We start from the raw sequence: 22643 nt of genomic DNA on the forward strand, positions 1-22643 counted from the left end.
GGGGTTTGTCCATAGAGAACATCTGGTTATATGATCGAGTATGCTTAATGAAATGAGGTCTCCTGTTCCCAAAGGTTATTATCTGCACATGTTCATCACGAACATATTAGTCAAACGTGATAACTGTGTTTTGCGCTCTTCTGCTGTGACATGTAGATGCATGAGCGATCCATCCAATCAACAAGGGTTATTAGAAGGGGTGGGTTTAGTAAATCGGGGGAAGAGTTCAGTCAATCAATCAAGAATGGGATAAGACAAATCTAAACTTTATGTTTATTTTCCTCAGAATGAAATGCTGTGAGGTTGTTGTAAGAATGATTCTGCGGTTAGATTTGAAAGTCTGCGCTGAGAGTTGTCACGTTTTTTTGACGGGGCGGCCATGTTGGCCGCCGCGCTGTAAAATTGTACTTCATGAACATTAGAAGCGTTGTGTTTGAAATTATTTAACAGAAATAAATCTCGATTAAAACAGAAATGAACTGTGGTTGTTACTGTATGTTATCCACGAACGATACGTAATTACGTGACACTTTGAAAGACTTGTGAAAAAATGTGATCATAAATCGGTATTGTTGTTTTTGCAATATAAAAATAATTTTAGTCTGCACGTTCCCTATATTAGCAAACTTTAGATAAATGGTGATTTTTTAATTGTATTTTTATATTTTAATCTCCATGCTTAACAGATAGGCTAGTGTATATAATTTAATTTTCATTTCAGTTTGAAATCAAGTACAATGGACTGTCATCTTTTGTTGCCATGTATATTAATGCTAGGTAAGATTTTCTTTACATTATTGAAAATATATGTGGATACTCTGTTATGTCAATTATAGGTAAAATAGCTCGACAATCACAATAAGAAACAATTGACCATATTCTCAAATCATGCAATTATTACTTCTTTTGATTGATATTAACATAAATTATTTAAACAATCACGTATCGGCACCACAAGTAGACAATTACATTATTGTTGATATCTGCTGACATATCGAGTGTCATATATAAATCAAGTTTAGTCCCCGTCTCTTTTATAAAAACATACTGTCCCATGGTACTTAGGATCTTCCCAATGTGTTAATATGTTATTTTGATATTTTGTTTAATATTATTTTGAATGAACACTTCGGTTTCACATTGTTTTGCGAAATGATTCAGTGTTTAGTGACCCGAAATAAGCACTTACTTTTGATTTATGGTCCATGTCAGTAATACACAGTATTGATGCATTTCGTCTCTATACAAATAAACGAATATAAAGTAACCTTCAATTACTATTATCAGTGTATTCTGTAATATACCCACATAAAGGAAGTATATATACATGTTCCGTAAATATAATAAAATAACGTGCTTAAAAGAACGATACAACAATCAAAATGTTCCCAATTAATTTGTTCTTTTTAGTTTTGGACACTCGGGTGGAAGGAGCAATGACACGGGGAGTGGGATATCCCCCTATATATATATATATATATATATATATATATATATATATATATATATATATATATATATATATATATATATATATATATATATATATATATATATATATAAACATCATGAGTACGAGTACAGCAACTGATCGATATTTAACACATTCTTTAAATAAAAGTAGGATCGTATGAAAATCCGATATTTCTTGGTGTTGTTATACACATTTTCAGTTTCTGTATAAATGAATTGACATATACATCACCATATTCTGAAGCTTTAATGTAAAATACCCAGAACGGCATTTATACGTGGTCCGTTTGCAAAGTTAATCAAAATGCTTATGTTGAATATATACACCCTTAAATGCTACCTTCCTGTTTTCGCTTAAAAGTTGAACTATTAAGGTTAATATGTTTACGTAATTTGATAAATAATAACCAGTCAATAAATGTCATTGTAGCCTGTTTATATCCAAGAATGTGTACACTTTTTTATCCCAATTCCGTTAGTAAAACATGGTGTTGTTCCGTTAATGAAACATGGTGTTGTTCTATTATGATAATTTTTCATTTTTTTTTTTAGTTTTGGACTTTCGGGCGGAAGGAGCAATGACATGGGCAGTGGGATATCCCCCTTCAATCCGATCCCCTAGTGTTGATTTAACAACATCGGAACCATGCTTCAATTCTTTTACTAGTTTGTTTGTTGTCAATGGCGAGGGGACTTTAGTGTACAGGTAAAACTAATAGATAATCACTTGACTATGTGCCAATTGACATAGGGGAACAGTTGCACACACCATTTAATACTTCAATCGTGTATTAGCATCGTATTCGTACATACGTAAATGAAGACGACAGAAATACCAGTTCATATATTTGCCAGAAAGTGTTTCTACCATCGAAGTTTTATAATGTTGAGCGTTATTTGCCATTTATTACACCTCACACTATATTTTACCAAGCAAGAAATGTGCTATATCGTGTAAATCGACCGACATATTACCCGTCTAAAATGTAAAACATTCACTGAAACAGTTTCATTAAAGACAAGGCATGTCTGCTGTATTTTAGTTTGGTCCACGTACATACTGTTGGTTGTCTTTTCTATGGACTTTATGAAGCGTTCGGAAATAATTGGCCATTAACAAAAACGCTAACTATTGATATCGAAAATCATCATTCGGAATAAATAGCTCATTGTAGTTTTGGCATGGGCGTTAACACAGCAAGGGCGAATTAAAGTGTGCAGTAGTTACCTATCTTGACGCAATAGTTCGCTAACCGAATATAATATAACAACGCACCCTGCCGCTGACATTTATGATATATGGCTTTGTTAAAGTGCCGTTAACAAGAATAAATTAATTTCTTTACCGGAACGAGTATCACGAATGGTTTTTCGTTCAAGATAAATATTGTTTCGCTCTGTCGACCTCTGGAATCAAAAGGCGAGAAAGCGAGATCAAGATACGAAGAGCGAATTAACGATGCGAAAGCGAGAGATCTCGTCGTGAGAACGAATTATAACGATTCGTGATAACAATGTAGATTTCGTGTATTTTCATCTTTTTTTCGCGTTCTTGACGTTGTGCATTCAAAGGTCGACAATTTAAAACAGGAGGCAATATCACGTTATTCGTATCGCATTATCGCAAAATTGCATCGTGATCTCGAATCGAATTGTCTAACATACGTATCTCAAACTCGCAAACTCGCTTCGGGAATACGAATAACCGATCTGTGAAGTAATAATTCCGCAATCAATGACATAATGAAATTATGAAGCTATATTACATATTGTTACTATAAATTGAAACAAAATGACGTCGCGAGCAGGCCGTTATTCGAATCTAGCGGGCCAATAGAAATTATAAAATAATTATAATAAATTTTAAAATAATAAAATCGGCCCAGCCGCATTTGGCCGTCGGGCCGTCATTTCGGCAGCGGGCCGATTATAGAGGTCCGGCCCAGATATGCCGTGTATTATTGTCTAAATATTTGATATATGAAGGCTGGAAATATAAGTAATAAAAGTTGGGCAACATTATGTTGCTGTCTGTATTTATTCACAATTATGTTTCTAATCCGGGTCCAATTGCGGCAAGAAAATGCGGTGGTAGAGCGGATTGGTGTTGTAGTGCTCAGCGGGCAAACTATTATTAGTATATTAGTCAACATACTAAGTAATTATAGCAATATTTAACCCTTAATATTCAAGTGTTCAATACATTTTTATGTTGGTAAATCGTGTAGCGCTGATGAATCAGAATCTTCATTAAAAACACCAGGCAAGCGTTCGTATGATACCTTTAAAAAATATCCTCACGTTTATACTGTGAAGTGTATACATTTACCAATGTAAGCAAAATTGTTTTTTCGGCATAACATTTATTAATTGATAACATTAGTAATATACCTTATACTGATTTATTTAAAATGAATTTGTCTAATCTTTCATGCCAAAGTAAACAAACTCAATACAATATGTCAATGGTAAAATAAATATAAATTGTTAAACGCTCACCACACGATGTTTACCAGTAGTTCATGTTATAACAATAATTCATGGCAAAGTGTCTGCATTGTGCATGAACTAGTTGAAACTGTATTATTCGATAGATTTAACCCGGTCCTCATTTCTGTTCGCAAATTATTCAAAACATGCAAAACAAGGACAGTCATCAATACAACCGACAACAAACATATACAACTCACAATGGTGGTGTAGGGTTCAAAAACAAATGATATGTGTTGAAAGTATGCTGTTTTTTTCTGTTCTCTTTTTATGACTATCGATGCTTTTTTTTGTTAAGAAATACAAAAAAAACATTGTCAAATAATTAAACGCTTCAATAAATATTATACATTATTTTATTGTATTTCTCGCTTTATTGACTTTTATGATTGTAGATCAATAAACAAAAAATAATCTTTTGAAATCCATCCTTAATACACGCTTAAACAAAATCGGTTGTTCCTCACAATAAAGCGATTTAATTCGAATCCGTTTAGTTATTTTGTTTCATAAAACAAACCGTATTAATACAGTTGTAATGTGCTACGTACATGTATAAATTTGATTGTAGTCTACGCGTTGTACAAAAGTTCCCATTTCCAATACGAATCAATAATAATTATAATAGTGGAATCCAAAAAACTATTATAATAAAACTTAAATTATTATGCATTATTTACACATTTGGCATGTAGTCGTTTTTAGTGCGTCATGAAATTATACAGGTTTTATATTGAAAGTCAATATGATTATAATATGACATGTATTCGCATGTGTAACCAGAAGGCGGGATTTCAAAGTTTATATCATAATCTCGCGTATTCGAGTCATGCTCAGACGAGATCATTTAATCACGATTCCAGATCGCGATATTATGATCGTTATCTTGCATCGTTAATTTGCAATTTTGTATCGAAATATGTTGATTCCGCATCGTAATATCGAGTTCTCGCCCATGTTATTTAAAGAAAGATGAAGCGAAATAACGATGCTAGGTTGGAATACTACGATGCTACGAGTTCTATTAAATAAGCACATTACAGTATCGTAATATTAATAACGCGATTTAACATAGTGTTTCGTTGTTTAGACCTCTTAATACACAAGGATTACGCGAAAACACGATGCGTATACAAGAGATTACCGTGCGGAATCATTATATTATCGCGATCTCGCGTTCTCAACTCACTATCTCGTGTTCTGATATCTTCAGCTCGCTTCTTCCTATCGTATATTCGCGCCCACGCCATTCCGACCGAGAGGTCGATAATGCGGAACAAAAAGTGGAAGTAACGAAAAATCGTAGTATATTATGGTCGAACGTGCGTGGTTTGAATGAAATATATAATTTATAATTACAGTATAATATAATCACATCATAACTATTGATTGTGTGACATTACAGAAAACTGCTTTTCCATGATATATCTTTTCTTACAGTTGTATTTCTTTGAAACATTTTGAACGTTGGCTATACATTATAACTTATAATCGGTATGTTTTATCTTTCATGAATATAGTTGTAACATTTTATGTTTACAGATTGCTGTCTCAGAATCCCAATGGTAATTTTTATAACGCAGGATACAGAATAAAGTGTAATGAGACTGTCCTTAGATCCAACGGCTACTCGAGTTATACCCTTAACGTGAGGTTAGTATTTAAATGTTTTACAAACAGCTTATACTTAATCATGGTTCATTGTCAAAAACAGTGGCCCTTAGTTATGGTTTATTTAATATATACAATAAACATACAGTCCATGATTAAAACATATTAACATATATAAAGGCATGTCATGTGATCAGTATTGACTTTCATAAATTGTTTTATAAAGTATCAATTCATGGAAAGTTCAAAGACATTTTGATGACAGCTTAAATAATCTATTTAACAATTCTATAACGATTACATAAAAAACAACAAAGACTAATCTGCAAGAGAGCGAAAAGTCAGGTTTGAGTAATGAATTATATAAAATTAATCAAAATAATATGTATATTATGTATTATTATTAATTTCCTAATATCATCGTATCAGGAACGTTCTAATAGAAAATGTTGTTTATCCTCAAGAACATTGCAATATTGGCATGTTCTATCTAGAAAAGATGTAGCTTCAGGTTTATGCAATCTGTCAGAATCGATTTATAATCTATAAGATGAAACCCTTAATCTAAATGTATAAGATCTAAACAAATTTATACTAAGTTAGATCGCAGTGGTGTATTTGATATGATGTCCGCATAGCGATCAGGAGGTCTTTGGTTCGATCCCCACTCGCCGCGACTGTCGCGCAAAATATCGTGCGTCGCCGCGACTGACGCGCAAAATATCGTGTATCGCTTCGTGTGCCGTGTGTCGCCCTTGATGGAAGTAGGGCGATATTTATAGATGGCACTATCTGGATTCCGCAGCTTCAAGTGAATTTAATTTTAAAATCACGTTAAAACTGCAGTATCGAAAAGTATCCGAATCCCCAGGTAGTTAAAGTGCTTGTTTACTTTGTTTCAGCGTAACAGATGGCGTCACAACACTTTATGACACCTTTAACGTGACCATTTTTTTACCAAGTAAGCCAAAGTACTGATACGAGTGTTGTTTATCCGACATGTATCTTATATTCAGATAACGATCACAATTATCGTTGATGTGTTTATGGAAACAATATATTTGGTATTGATACGAAACATCATACAAATACAAATGTCTGTTTAAGATATAATATTTTTGTAATCATGGTTTGTTGTCGAATAACCCACAGTAAGGAGAATAGATGCGTAGGAATTAAATCACGAGTGCGAACCACGAGTGATTTCATGAAACGCGTCTATACTCCTTACTGTGGGGTATTCGACAAAAAACCATCATAGAAAAATATTTTTTCGATTCTAACACGATTCTGATTGATTTGGTTCAAGCTTACGGACGTGCACTATATTTTTTAATACGCCGCCCTTCTTAGTACAAAGTTCACTATTTTGTTACACCATTGATTTGTACGAACATATGACGTCGTTTTCATTCATAAATATTTTGACGTCACTTTCATTCAGAACAACACTCGTAGAAACTAAATGACGTCACATCTAATGATGCTTCTTAAAAGCTGACATGCTATGAATGTTTTTTTAATTAAGTTTCCTAACAAATAACATTCTCTGTAGGCGTGGTTATGCCACTTATCACCAAATATACAATTTTTTGTTTTATTACATTTATATACATGCTACATTTATTAAATTTCGTTTAGAGCTGGTTTTTAGCACGTGCATTTTACTGCAATATTTTCTTGATTTATTCGGAACTATTTTCGAAACATTAAGCTCCAACCATAATTTATTGCAGAATAACCCACACTTGATTTCCTTCTTTGTCTATAGAAAACAAGTCGCATGCCGTGTTAGAATTACAAATTAAATCCAGCAAATATAATAAATCGATACGTTGATTATTATTTCAAATGGCTTTTTTTTAAATGGATATGTTTGGGATGGTATTCTATTTATTTGTGATTTGCCAAAATACAAATTCTTCAACATTCAGATGCGTAGCAATTAACTTATTTGGATTCTAACATGATCCGTTCTTACGCACGACTGTTAACGTGCAAACATTGTTTTAGATATAACATGATCCGGAATAATGCACGTTTAAACAATTCCAGTATAAAAACAACTACCGGAAGCTTTCGATGTCTTTATATTATTTACTTGACTTATATTACGTGTGAAAGCGTCTCAAAAACATTACGCTCATATACAATTTGTCTGCAGTTTGTGAAGTTGACGTTTCGATTGTGTAATTAACAATGAAGGATGTCGATATCTTTTTAAATATATAAAAATCAAACACTATTCATTTTTGTAGAATGTGTTTTCTACTATTTCGCAAACTAGCATTTCTTTTTTAGCATATAATAAACGGTTCGATTCCATTATTTCTTTAACATTTTGAACCAGTGAAGTTGACGTATCGTCATTATCTTTTTTGCATAACTTTATTCCTCCGCGCCGGACGTTTGTTGTTAGCTGATGACGAAATACTTGTTACATATAAAATCCGCTTATCATTATTTATATAGCATCAAAAATGTAATACTCAGGCAATTTCTTCGGATGTAAAAGAATTGAATTGGGTGACATGCATTTGTATACAATTCTAATTATACAATTATACAATTTTTCCTTAATCAACAATTGTTTAAGTTAAAATACACTTGCAATCAATCCAACATTTTATAAAGCGTTGGAGATTTAATCATCGACAATACACATTATCATTTGGTAGCGTCAATTATGAACACCATCTTTTTCAATCACCTATACATTCAGTCGTTAAAATGAATCAACAATACATCTCATCATTTGAAAACAAGTCACCTCATTAAAGGCAATCATCAACAAATCACGGTACGCCTAAACATCGGTACATATTACATTATATTAGGATGCATTCAAGCAAACCAATTATCTCAAAATGTAAAAATGCGCCGATTATATATTAAATAATTATGATTTAAGGTGCTACCTAATTTACGGGCAAAAGCTTTTTAAGTTTTTTTGATAACCATGTATTTTTAATAAATATATGGACACGGTTGTGTTCAGAATATTATAATTGTTGCAATAATTAAGTAATGCATCCAAAAAATCAATCTTAAAACGAGTTACATGTTCCTAGCTTAAAGATCTAGCATCTCATATTTATTTTGTTTTCTAGCCACATGAATTTAAAGCTGGTTCGGTGGCTGTGGTATAGTGGTTGGGGTGTCTTCTAACTGGCTTAGTCACTTGGAGGTCTCTGTATTGATCCCTTAAGTGGGAGCATTCTTTAGGTAACCCTAGAAACATACTATGGCGTACCATTTGGGTTGAAAGTCAAGAAGACCTACAAGGTAAAAAGAGAAATGTACGTCGAAGTACAATAATTGTACGTCGACATACAAATATAAAATACACTTCGAAGTATATATTTGTACGTCAAAGTACAATTTGTACTTCGACATACATGTTTGTACTTCGACATACACATTTTCTGAACAGCCAATCAAAACACTTGTCTCTTGAGCCGCTTTTTCTTCTAATTTATTCATAATAAATGTTTAAAATCTCTTTTTTAATTGAGGAAAAAATGAATAAGTATTAAATGCATTGAAATAGATTACCGGTATATACAAATTTGAAGAAGATTCAATTGTTACCTTTTTAAAATTAAAATTATTCAGCATATTGTGAGTATTTATTGATCATGCGGGTCGGAGTATCACGACCGTCCAGCGCATTACTGTGTAGGAAATTCCCAACGGTAACCAAACAGTTACCAAACAGTAACAGGATAAATAATGTTTAACCTCCCCGTTGGTCGTATTTTGTGATAACCATAACTTGCATAAGTCAGAGGTTAATTCCGCCATGCCAGGTCAATAAATACGCACAATATCTATAAGTTAGCGGTCGATAGTCGCATAATTTGGTATAAATTATAATAATAATAATGTTCAATGTCAAATATCTCTAAAAGCAAAAGATGTAAGGTGTCTTCTGATTGACTTACACTCAAAAAAATTGTACGTCAAAGTACATTTCTCGTTCTTCCTAGTAGGTCTTGTAGACTTTCGACGTCATGGTACGTCATATAGACACTAATTACTGGTCCTACCCAGGAAACAGTTTGTTTCAACAAATGTATCAATTCAACTTGACAGCTTGCTTAAGCAGTTGCATTTAGCATACAGTACACTGATTTAACATAATGAAAATCGTGTGATGTGTCAAATAAATTTTGATTGACAAATTTGACAGGATTTTTTTAAATCCAATAAGTTTTAGACTGTCAAATAACACACACTACGTATTGAAAGCCATACCTGGAGCTTTCGTCTGTATATCACTGACTTCATCAGAAGAATGATTTTTACTGTTGGGAAACGTTAACACCGCTAATTGCCTTCTTATTTATTATTAATGTATAATTATGTGTAACAGCATAACAATAAATTGTTTCGCAATTAAAATATTTAATAAATACAGGTGTCTTGCAGGTTTCCAATTTTCTTTTGCAAGCTATTGTTGAATAGTTTAAATTTTGTCGCCACTAAAAAAACTAGCCATTTTGTAGCAATTCTTAAATCACAGTCTAAACTACATACACTTAGCTCTATAGTTACATATTGAATGCAAATATTAGAATGCATCATGTTATATCATCCATATTTTTTTATTTAAACATTCAAATAACACATAACACAGTACATATATAATCAAAATAATTAAAGTACTGACAGTACTTGTGTGACGATGCTCATGAAGAGGATTGATATAAAAGCATCTATTTAAGTTTATCTACATTACAACAATTGTGTGACTACGAAAGTTTTGGGTAGGAAAAAAATGGATACGAAAATTTTGGGTACAAAATGATGCAAAAAAATGGGTACGAAAATGGATTTGGTTACGAAAAACAAAGTGGGTAGGAAAAAAATTTGGGTACGAAAACAATTGGGTACGAGCACAAATTTGGGTACGAACAAAATTGGGTACGAAAAATGACGGCACGAAAAAATTGGGGGTACGTGGAAGTAGTACCCGTGGGGAACTTGATCCATTCAGCGAAACTGGGAGGTGGGTTACATTCTCGATGAAATATAACAAGAAATATCTTTAAAAAGATATTCGACGTGTATTTTCTGTATCACTTATCTTTAAAAAACATTCTGTTTCAGTAAAACGTTTGTGGGTTATAACATTATGTTTCAGCATATAAATTCAAAACTTGACATGCTCTTTAATTACACCATGCTCTTTTATTTCACATGTATATCATACCAAACTTTATATTTCGTTGTTTCCTTACCTAAGTTAATGATGCTATGTGTACGGACGTGATTTCACATGCCCATGTGCATGAACATATATTTTTTCTCTTTTGATTATTGTTTTTTTTTCTCTAATTCAATAAGCTTAGGCATGTTTGTTCGTTAAGTACGACAATTATTTCATGATGATTCCCGAAAGTAGGTATGAGCACATAGTCGTAAGAGCACTTGGATACGTGAGTTCGCCCATGAACACATGGTCAGGTTAACTAAATCTCCGCGATATGATCTAATATGTGTTTATAACAGCAAACAATATCCAACAAACGAATGAATTATCAAACATAGTATGTTCACTGATGTGGCTCTGTAATTTTTGTTTGAAAAGTTTTTTAAATATGCAAAATGAGAAAGCACGCATAAGAGCGAGTTTCACATATATCATATGGCTATCATGCTGTTTATATACCATAGTCGCTACAATGTTAACAAATGGCAAGTTCGAAATAATTCGTTTTCTTTACACTCATGATCGCGTTGAAAGTTAATTATACACGTTTTAATTTATTTACTGAATCACGACAAATGTCAAATACAATACAAAAAATGCATAGTTGTTTCATTGATCTATAAACAAATAATGCATTGAATATAACTGATTTAAAATTAACGTTTTCAAACTATTATTCAATCTTTTTTCCCAGAATATGCTGTCCTATTTATAGCTGAGCTTCCTATACCTTTATCAATGATAATCAGCGAGGTATGCCGATTAGAAAATCGAGCTATCTCAATCGGACTGGCCCGGTCTTTTACATAGGTCGCCATTGTGAAGAATATTTTAATGGTATGATAACTAAGACGAGCTGCTTCGCAGCATCGTCAAAAAGGTATGTGGTATTGTGTGGAGATACAAAACACTTTACATCATTTCATAAAATAATAGTTACAAAATAAGTAATGCTAAAACACTGTCATCAACCTACAGTACAAGAATATTTACGTATATGAAATTACAAAGTGGTGTTATTTTATTACCTTTAACAAAATTAACATTGCTGGTTTTGTACTAGTCATACAACATTTATCATGGATTAACAAGTAACAACCAATTTATTAATTACACAATAGAACGGAAATCAAATTAAGTGCATTATGCATTTACTAAACAAGCTATTTGCTACTGTTTAGAATTAAACTATCTTACTAAAAATGATCAAAACAGGTACTTAGTGCTTTTACATACTTGTGGTAAGTTTTGTATTACTAGTTTGACATTTATTTGCAGACACTTGTCGATACATTTGCATGGGAAATTTCATATTTTTTCAGCATTATTGCTTCAAATTGTTAATTTAACAACCCTTTGACATTGTTTGCACATCTGGTCTTATTATACCATAGCTGATTTGTGTTTATAGATAGACAAATATAGACTTTTCAAAGTTCTATAAAAGTTCACACATGTTCCATCCAAATAAACCAACAGAACCAATAAAGATCACCACAGATAATTACTGTGTGTATAGCTTGGAAATTTTGATAGTTCAGGAATCCCTCCTTTGTTGATTTCTGTAAACCAAAACTGTCAGTTTTGCTGGATAGAATGGCTTGTATGATGCCTAGCTCTTGCCTTGGCAGAACAGCTTCTAAAAACGGAAAACCAATTAATAAACTTATTATAGTGATATGTAACCGTTCGGGATATCGGTAAAGTGCGACCACACGAGGTGTAAATACGTTAAAAAGTAAAGCTAAAAGACTAAAAAGTTAGATCGTAATATCTTTAAATTTTGTGAATAAATGTGTTTCATATGGATAACAACGACAACTTATACTACTACTACTACTACTACTATTAATACTACTGCTACTACTTCTCCTACTCCTACTCCTACTACTACTATTACTACTACTACTACTACTACAACTACTACTACTACTACTACTACTACTACTACTACTACTACTACTACTACTACTACTACTATTACTATTACTATTACTACTACTACTACTACTTCTACTACTACTACTACTACTACTACTACTACTACTACTACTACTACTACTACTACTACTACTACTACTTCTACTACTACTACTACTACTACTACTACTACTACTTCTACTACTACTACTACTACTACTACTACTACTACTACTACTACTACTACTACTACTACTACTACTACTACTACTACTACTACTACTACTACTACTACTACTACTACTACTACTACTACTACTACTACTACTACTACTACTACTACTACTAATACTACTATTATTATTACTACTACTACTACTACTACTTCTACTACTACTACTACTACTACTACTACTACTACTACTACTACTACTACTACTAATACTACAACTACTACTACTACTACTACTACTACTACTACTTCTACTACTACTACTACTACTACTACTACTACTACTACTACTACTACTACTACTACTACTACTACTACTACTACTACTACTACTACTACTACTACTACTACTACTACTACTGCTACTACTACTACTACTATCTCAAGCAATTAAATTGAACATGAAACTTAGATGATCAAGACCTTTTTGATACCCAGTTGTTAACAAGTTTATTATTTTTGTGCCTTGGAACTTTTAATGCAGAGAATACACTGTTATTAATTAAGTATAGAAAAGCGAACTCTTTCTTCTTTTCTCAAGTGATTAAATTCAAACTAGAAATATGTCATTTCCATGAACGAGGATATGCAAAACAACGTTTTTACGTGCAGCGGTCTACATGTTTTTTAGTTATGCACCCTTACATGTGTCAATGTGCATCGCTGTTATGCATGTCACAAAGCGATTTGTGTTGCTTTAAGTCATTGTTTGACATAGGTCTACTTATAGTTAAAAAAGGATCAAATAAGGGTGTTAATATGTGTATACGCACACGTCGTTTACAAGCATATTTTTCAGTTTTAACTTTTTAACTTTCTATTTTATTTATTAGTACACAATTTTTAAATTGATCAAAGTCGTTATGTAAGAAATGTGTATGAATAAAGTGGAATTCTTAACTGCGATAGTCTCTTAAAACTCCAATATGCAATGGCAATGACATTTTGTATTTTTTTGTATTGTAATCACCATGTACTTATATTGATGAGACTTAAATAAAGATATACTGCTACATATAAATTAAACAACATACTTAAATTATGCAAGTTAGAGACTTTCCCCAGTATAGTACTTAGACCATACCGTGTTATATAATTATGTTAATATTTTTCCGTATAGGGTCTGTGAAATGCTAAAAGTAATGCAATATATAAAATAAAATCCACCGTGGTTTATCTATGATGTTAATAAAATGTAATGGTTATGAATTTCAAATTATCATGTTGGAGATCTTTATCAGATGAAAGAAGTGTTTAAAAATGGATCAACCTGTTCAATACCATATCTACTTATAGTGTATGCATTATTACTGTACAATAGGTTCGAAAAAGTGAGAAACATTATTATTTCAAACTTCTCCGTATCAAACTATTATATCAACTTTTTATCGGCCACTTCGACTGCGCATTTGCTGGTTACCTTAAAACATATACTCGATTAATGCATTAACCTGTTTCAATTAACCTTTAAACAAATCCAGCTTTTCTTGGTCAAGGACAGGTTTGTACTCATCACCAAGGCGTAGTTTGCCATAACCTGTTCCCTTTGAGCTGGCAAACTCGTGCTGGATAAAAACCTGGTCTAAAGTCCTTACATGAGGTTATATCCCCCTTTTGTATTTTTTTTGCAGCCGATGTACATACTTTCCTTAAGATCTTCCGTTCATTTTGCCTTGGGTCAAGAGTTTAACCTTCAAAATTAAAATAAATAAGTACTCATTAAATATGAGGAAAAGCAATCCGTTTAGTATCATCACCAGAAATACAAATACTACTACTACTACTACTACTATTACTACTACTACTACTACTGCTACTACTACTACTACTATCTCAAGCAATTAAATTGAACATGAAACTTAGATGATCAAGACCTTTTTGATACCCAGTTGTTAACAAGTTTATTATTTTTGTGCCTTGGAACTTTTAATGCAGAGAATACACTGTTATTAATTAAGTATAGAAAAGCGAACTCTTTCTTCTTTTCTCAAGTGATTAAATTCAAACTAGAAATATGTCATTTCCATGAACGAGGATATGCAAAACAACGTTTTTACGTGCAGCGGTCTACATGTTTTTTAGTTATGCACCCTTACATGTGTCAATGTGCATCGCTGTTATGCATGTCACAAAGCGATTTGTGTTGCTTTAAGTCATTGTTTGACATTGGTCTACTTATAGTTAAAAAAGGATCAAATAAGGGTGTTAATATGTGTATACGCACACGTCATTTTATAGCATATTTTTCAGTTTTAACTTTTTAACTTTCTATTTTGTTTATTAGTACACAATTTTTAAATTGATCAAAGTCGTTATGTAAGAAATGTGTATGAATAAAGTGGAATTCTTAACTGCGATAGTCTCTTAAAACTCCAATATGCAATGGCAATGACATTTTGTATTTTTTTGTATTGTAATCACCATGTACTTATATTGATGAGACTTAAATAAAGATATACTACTACATATAAATTAAACAACATACTTAAATTATGCAAGTTAGAGACTTTCCCCAGTATAGTACTTAGACCATACCGTGTTATATAATTATGTTAATATTTTTCCGTATAGGGTCTGTGAAATGCTAAAAGTAATGCAATATATAAAATAAAATCCACCGTGGTTTATCTATGATGTTAATAAAATGTAATGGTTATGAATTTCAAATTATCATGTTGGAGATCTTTATCAGATGAAAGAAGTGTTTAAAAATGGATCAACCTGTTCAATACCATATCTACTTATAGTGTATGCATTATTACTGTACAATAGGTTCGAAAAAGTGAGAAACATTATTATTTCAAACTTCTCCATATCAAACTATTATATCAACTTTTTATCGGCCACTTCGACTGCGCATTTGCTGGTTACCTTAAAACATATACTCGATTAATGCATTAACCTGTTTCAATTAACCTTTAAACAAATCCAGCTTTTCTTGGTCAAGGACAGGTTTGTACTCATCACCAAGGCGTAGTTTGCCATAACCTGTTCCCTTTGAGCTGGCAAACTCGTGCTGGATAAAAACCTGGTCTAAAGTCCTTACATGAGGTTATATCCCCCTTTTGTATTTTTTTTGCAGCCGATGTACATACATGTACTTTCCTTAAGATCTTCCGTTCATTTTGCCTTGGGTCAAGAGTTTAACCTTCAAAATTAAAATAAATAAGTACTCATTAAATATGAGGAAAAGCAATCCGTTTAGTATCATCACCAGAAATACAAATACTACTACTATTACTATTATTATTACTACTACTACTACTACTACTACTTCTTCTACTACTACTACTACTAATACTACTACTACTACTACTACTACTACTACTACTACTACTACTACTACTACTACTACTACTACTACTACTTCTACTACTACTACTACTACTACTACTACTACTACTACTACTACTACTACAACTTCTACTACTACAACTTCTACTACTACTACTACTACTACTACTACTACTACTACTACTACTACTACTACTACTACTACTACTACTACTACTACTACTACTACTACTACTACTACTACTACTACTACTACTACTACTTCGACTACTACTACTACTACTACTACTACTGCTACTACCACCACCACCACCACCACCACCACCACCACCACTACTACTACTACTACTACTACTACTACTACTTCTACTACTACTACTACTTCTACTACTACTACTACTACTACTACTACTACTACTACTACTACAACAACTACTACTACTACTATTACTACTACTACTACTACTACTACTACTACTACTACTACTAATAATAATAATCATCATCATATCTATACTAATAATAATAGTATAATACGTTATAATAGTAGCGGTAGAAGTAGTAAAAGAAAATACCCCCGTTAACGTTTGACAGGGATATACAAGAGTCACGCTGTCGGTAGGTCCGATGTTTGGTCGGTCTGTCGGCATAACATGTAATACGTTTGATAATCAAATTTCTTGTACATTGCTTTAGCTTTATAAATTTGAAAGCTGTAATCACCATTAAAGTGTTGATATTCAGGACACTCCTTTGAGCGCTCAGTTATCCTTACATGCCTGAGTCGTGTGCTGTTTAACTTAGCCATTTAAATGAAAGAAACATCAACAACATGTTATAAATTTGTCAATTAATTAAATTGAACATGAGACTTAGATGATCAAGACCTCTTTGATACCCAGTTGTTAACAAGTTTATAATTTTTGTGCCTTGGAACTTTTAATGCAGAGAATACACTGTTATTAATTAAGTATAGTAAAGCGATCTCTTTCGTCTTTTCTCAAGTGATTGAATTCAAACTAGAAATATGTCATTTCCATGAACGAGGATATGCAAAACAAAGTGTTTACGTGCAGCGGTCTACATGTTTTTTAGTTATGTACCCTTACATGTGTCAATGTGCATCGCTGTTATGCATGACACAAAGCGATTGTGTTGCTTTAAGTCATTGTTTGACATAGGTCTACTTATAGTTAAAAAAAGGATCAAATAAGGGTGTTAATATGTGTATACGCACACGTCGTTTACAAGCATATTTTTCAGTTTTAACTTTTTAACTTTCTATTTTATTTATTAGTGCAAAATTTTTAAATTGATCAAAGTCGTTATGTAAGAAATGTGTATAAATAAAGTGGAATTCTTAACTGCGATAGTCTCTTATAATTCCAATATTCAATGGCAATGTACATTTGACATTTTGTAATTTTTTGTATTGTAATCACCATGTGCTTATATTGATGAGACTTAATAAAGATATACTACTACATATAAATTAAACAACATACTTAAATTATGCAAGTTAGCGACTTTTCCCAGTATAGTACTTAGACCATACCGTGTTATATAATTATGTTAATATTTTTCCGTATAGGGTCTGTAAAATGCTAAAAGTAATGCAATATTATCAAATAAAATCCACCGTGGTTTATCTATGATGTTAATAAAATGTAATAGTTATGAATTTCAAATTATCATGTTGGAGATCTTTATCAGATGAAAGAAGTGTATAAAAATTGATCAACCTGTTCAATACCATATCTACTTATAGTGTATGCATTATTACTGTACAATAGGTTCGACAAAGTGAGAAACATTACTATTTCGAACTTCTCCGTATCAAACTTTTATATCATTTGCTGGTTACCTTAAAACATATACTCGATTAATGCATTAACCTGTTTAAATTAACCTCTAAACAAATCCAGCTTTTCTTGGTCAAGGACAGGTTTGTACTCATCACCAAGGCGTGGTTTGCCATAACCTGTACCCTTTGAGCTGGTAAACTCGTGCTGGATAAATATCTGGTCTAAAAGTCCTTACATGAGGTTATATCCCCCTTTTGTTTCTTTTTTTGAAGCCGATGTACATACTTTCCTTAAGATCTTCCGTTCATTTTGCCTTGGGTCAAGAGTTTAACCTTCGAAATTAAAATAAATAAGTACTCATTAAATATGAGGAAAAGCAATCCGTTTAGTATCATCACCAGAAATACAAAGTAGCTATAAATAAACTGTAAGATGACAATAACCATAAAACCCAGCCATTATAATTCACTGTACACAACATTTACACATTTTCACATTTCTATGTTTATCTATTTGTGTTTCAAATTGTGTTTTTATTTCGTTACAATTGCAATAGAACATATGAATCTGCCTTAGCTATCTTATAACTGAAAAAAATTAACATATAGTGGCAGATTTGTTATTAATAAATAATTTTAAGCATTAGTCATATCGCCATTTTATTATGTCACTGTATTTAGCAATGACCATTACAGCCATGTTGGTTTTGTAAGATACAGACACCTATGACTGCAATATGTCTTTTATATAATGCGAAATTTATGCAAAGTGACTGGCTTGAGCATTCTTTTTAAATGTTAACCACCCGCAAAAACAGATAAACTTTTAAACAATATTATAATAATAAACACAGCATTATAAGAGAATAATACAAAGTTAATTTAGAAAAAAAAGTTTAGTAGTTCAGACTATTCAATAAAAATCCATCATAGCTCACTGAATCGCCTTTTACTAACACAGAATGTTGATTTCCACATTTTACTTAATTATTTCAGAATTTTAATCAAAGTAAGATTATTTCATCATATTATTAAAACTTCAAATTAAAAAAGTCCAAACATTGCTTTGAAACTACATTTCAAATTTTTAGGCCACATTAACAAGTGTTGCAAAACCCGCGCTCTTATTTTCAAAATTTCTGAGTAACACTAAACCTGAGTCTGTCCTATCTGTCTGTAGCATCATATTACCCATGCATTCTTTGTTATACTCCCATTGGTAATGGGAGTTATAAAGGAGTCACTTTGTCGGTCGGTCTGTCGGTCGGTCGGCCTGTCCTGTCAGTCGTCCCGAAATTTTCATTCGATCTTCACCAAACTTGGTCAGAAGTTGTATCTAGATGATGTCTAGGTCAAGTTCGAATATGGGTCATGCCGTGTCAAAAACTAGGTCACGGTGTCACTTAGTGCGTTTTAAACCTAGAGTTTGTCCGGACTATAATAATGTCATTTATCGTTAAATTTTAAAGTGACTTTTTACATTTGTTCACCATCATGGGACAGTGTGTCATGCGAAAGAAGTACGTCGATATCTCCAATGTCAATGTCACACTTTCAAAGGTCAAAATGCCCATAAATGAGCTTGTCCGGGCCATAATTGTTTCATTTATTGTGAGACTTTAAAATTATTTGGCACAATTGTTCAACATCATTGGACGGTGTGTCGTGCGAAAGAATTAAGTCGATATCTCCAAGGTAAAGGTCACACTTTGAGTTTAAAATCATTTGGCAAATTTGTTCACCATTCAAAGGTCAAAACGGTCATAAATGACAATGGCATAATAATTCTTAAAAATTGCCATAAATTAGCTACTCTTGTTTTGTGTAGACAGCATGCAAAATATTCTGTGTCAATGCAGCATGTGGGGGTATACGTCACGACTGTGACAAAGCTCTAGTTTATAACTAGAGGAATACACAGATAAAGCGACCGAATTGACATTTTATAACAAAACACTACAGAGATACATTTACTGGACAATTTTCAACTTGCATGCAGCCCTTAGTTAATCAAGTTAACTCTAAGACCCTAAATTCAAAGATATGTTAAATACATAGTGCACATGTAGATTTACATGTACTTTAAGTGTTGTAAGGTAAAGTATCAAACAAAGTGATTTAATTACATGTATAAGGTCTTAGAAAAATTAGCCCGAGCAAAAATAAATCAACTTCATCCCGAATGGTTTTTATCTAAGTTTTATTATTTTCAACCAAATTTTGAGTCGTAAAACTTGCGGCTCAATTTTTGGATTAGTCCTATTTGTATTCCCCCAGTAGGGTGGTATTTGTCTGTAAGTCTGTGCGTCCGTCCGAAAAATTTAACATTGCCCAAAACTTTTGAAATATTGAAGATAGCAACTATATATTTTGCATGCATGTGTATCTCATAGAGCTGCACATTTTGAGTGGTAAAAAATCAAGGTCATCCTTCAAGCTCGAAGATCAAATATATGGCTTTAAAGTGGCGCAGTAGGGTGCATTGTGTTTCTGACAAACACATCTGTTGTTTCAGAGTTGTTCCAGCCTTACATGTGTGTAATTTCAGACTCATTTCAGCCTTTTTGCATGGGTCAACTATTGTTTTATTTGAACATTAATGTTGTTTCCTTGTGTATGGCAAAAGTTTCCTACAATAAACATTGAGAAACCTCAATAAGAACCCATTTTAAAATTCTTTATCAATAGTATTCTAAGTCCAACATTCTGCCACATGTTTGTATCAAGTACTAAAATTCTGTCTTGCTAAAATTTAGAGTGCTATAAATCGGCCTTGTAAAAGTTTAAATTCTTTTTGACAATATAATATGTACAGATACATTTCTGCTTCATTGTAATTCTGCCCAGAAAAATACTTTTTTTCTGTACAGATTTAGATACAGATTCTGTATCTGTATCTTGTCTGTACAGAATAAATGAATTTTGTCTTTATTCTGCCCATTATTGGTACAGACTCTGTACAGAATCAGCACAGTTTTATCGTACAGGAACATAAGAGTATAATTCATGATTATGCTAAGTTCACAAGTCACTGTCTCCTTTTCAGCTTCTCACACATACGTATATAAATACTCCCAAATATGTCTATGAATCTGAACGTGAACATTATCATATCAAAGCTTTGTGCTGAATAAATTATTCTGTGACAAAATAGTTGTGTTTACATTGAATGTTAATTTAATGTACAACTTATAAATATAATTAAATATTTTTTAATGAAAACGTTTACTAAGTTATCAGTTACCAGTAATAATTTGTTCTGTACTTTTTTAAATTAAATTTTCTAATTGATTACTCAGCTTCATAGAAATTTCATAAGTCAAATATTACGCTCTGTAAAAACCACTAAGTTTAGAATTCGGTCTTGTGGCTTCACAAATGTTGTATTAGTATAAAATTACGCCCCGCGAAAGAAACAACGTGCAAAATTCCGTCCACAAATCTGCTTCACACAAATTCAAAGAATAAAAATACGCCCCGATTTGTTTTACGCCCGAATAAAAGTAGAATTACGCCCAGAAATAATTTTAGTTACGGGCGTAAAACTCATTCAACCAGTTGTACGGGCGAAATTCCTACAGTACGTGCCAATTCTGCCCCAATTACGCCCGGAATCCGCCCCATTATTTCGTACAGGCAAGAAGTACAATCGTTCAAGTATTGAATAGTGTTCTACTTGCAAGTAAATGAAAATGTATTGGATCAGAGTTGTGTTAGCTTTTTAACCAATGCAAATAATTATCGCAATATTTATGCAACATTGAAAATGTTGTGGTATATTACAGTTATGATATTATCTAATGCGTATTTTAAGTTGAGAACAAAACATTGAAAAGTGTATGATACTTTGGTTTATTTCTTCAATCATTGTGTGCCAAGTCTATCATAACTTACTGTAATAACAGCGATTTCGATGGCGAAACCATAAACAATCATTTTTTAACAAAGTGCATTTACAAAACCTTTTAGTGGAATTGCCTTACCACATGTTTTACATGAGCAAATCCTGGATTCATTAACACATAGGACAAATATATTATTGATATATATTTGGTGTGAACAAAAGAAGAACATTATTACGCAATTCAAAACAAATCACGTTGTCTGTTGCTTTCAAACATAATTCGTTATTAATAGGTTTGCCAACCAAGTGCTTTGGTCCATCATAAATTCTCTCAGCATTTAAAGAAAAAATGTCGCATTTGTTGTTTTTTCACAAACGTAATATTCACAAATCCACAAGTCAAAGTCACAAGTTAAAGTCACAATTATAAAAGTTTAATTCAGTAGCTTAAGTTTTTTAATAGCCTAAATTCATGACATTTATGGGATTCCATAGACATGTGCCTTAAATCGCGTACACGTGGACGCGGCCTTCGTCCTGCGCGCATTTCGGATCGATGGCTGAGAACCTGCTTATTTTACCACGCGTTATGGAGCCCTAATGAGGTCTGTTGGTTGGCCCAGGGACAGATACATCCGTTCGAGTACGGGGAAACATTGGAGGAGACCGAGCTGTACCTCTGTCGTGTACCACATTCGGCCTGCACTATGTGCTAGTGCCAGTCGCTAACCACAGAGTCCTCTGAATCAGGACTCTTATC

General features: G+C 32.5%; 1 protein-coding gene across 1 annotated transcript in view; it reads left to right on the top strand.

The window, feature by feature from the left end:
• Positions 1 to 287: 287 nt before the first annotated feature.
• LOC127845978 (uncharacterized) overlaps positions 288 to 22643 on the top strand; it is a 31559-nt gene continuing 9203 nt past the window's right edge. Inside the window, exons 1-5 of the mRNA XM_052377156.1 lie at positions 288 to 325; positions 722 to 777; positions 2026 to 2179; positions 5506 to 5616; positions 6477 to 6535. Of these exons, the coding sequence (XP_052233116.1) occupies positions 288 to 325; positions 722 to 777; positions 2026 to 2179; positions 5506 to 5616; positions 6477 to 6535 (418 nt within the window). The remainder of the gene's footprint in view (positions 326 to 721; positions 778 to 2025; positions 2180 to 5505; positions 5617 to 6476; positions 6536 to 22643) is intronic.

This window comes from Dreissena polymorpha, chromosome 9, assembly GCF_020536995.1.
Source record: "Dreissena polymorpha isolate Duluth1 chromosome 9, UMN_Dpol_1.0, whole genome shotgun sequence".
Classification (NCBI taxonomy): domain Eukaryota; kingdom Metazoa; phylum Mollusca; class Bivalvia; order Myida; family Dreissenidae; genus Dreissena; species Dreissena polymorpha.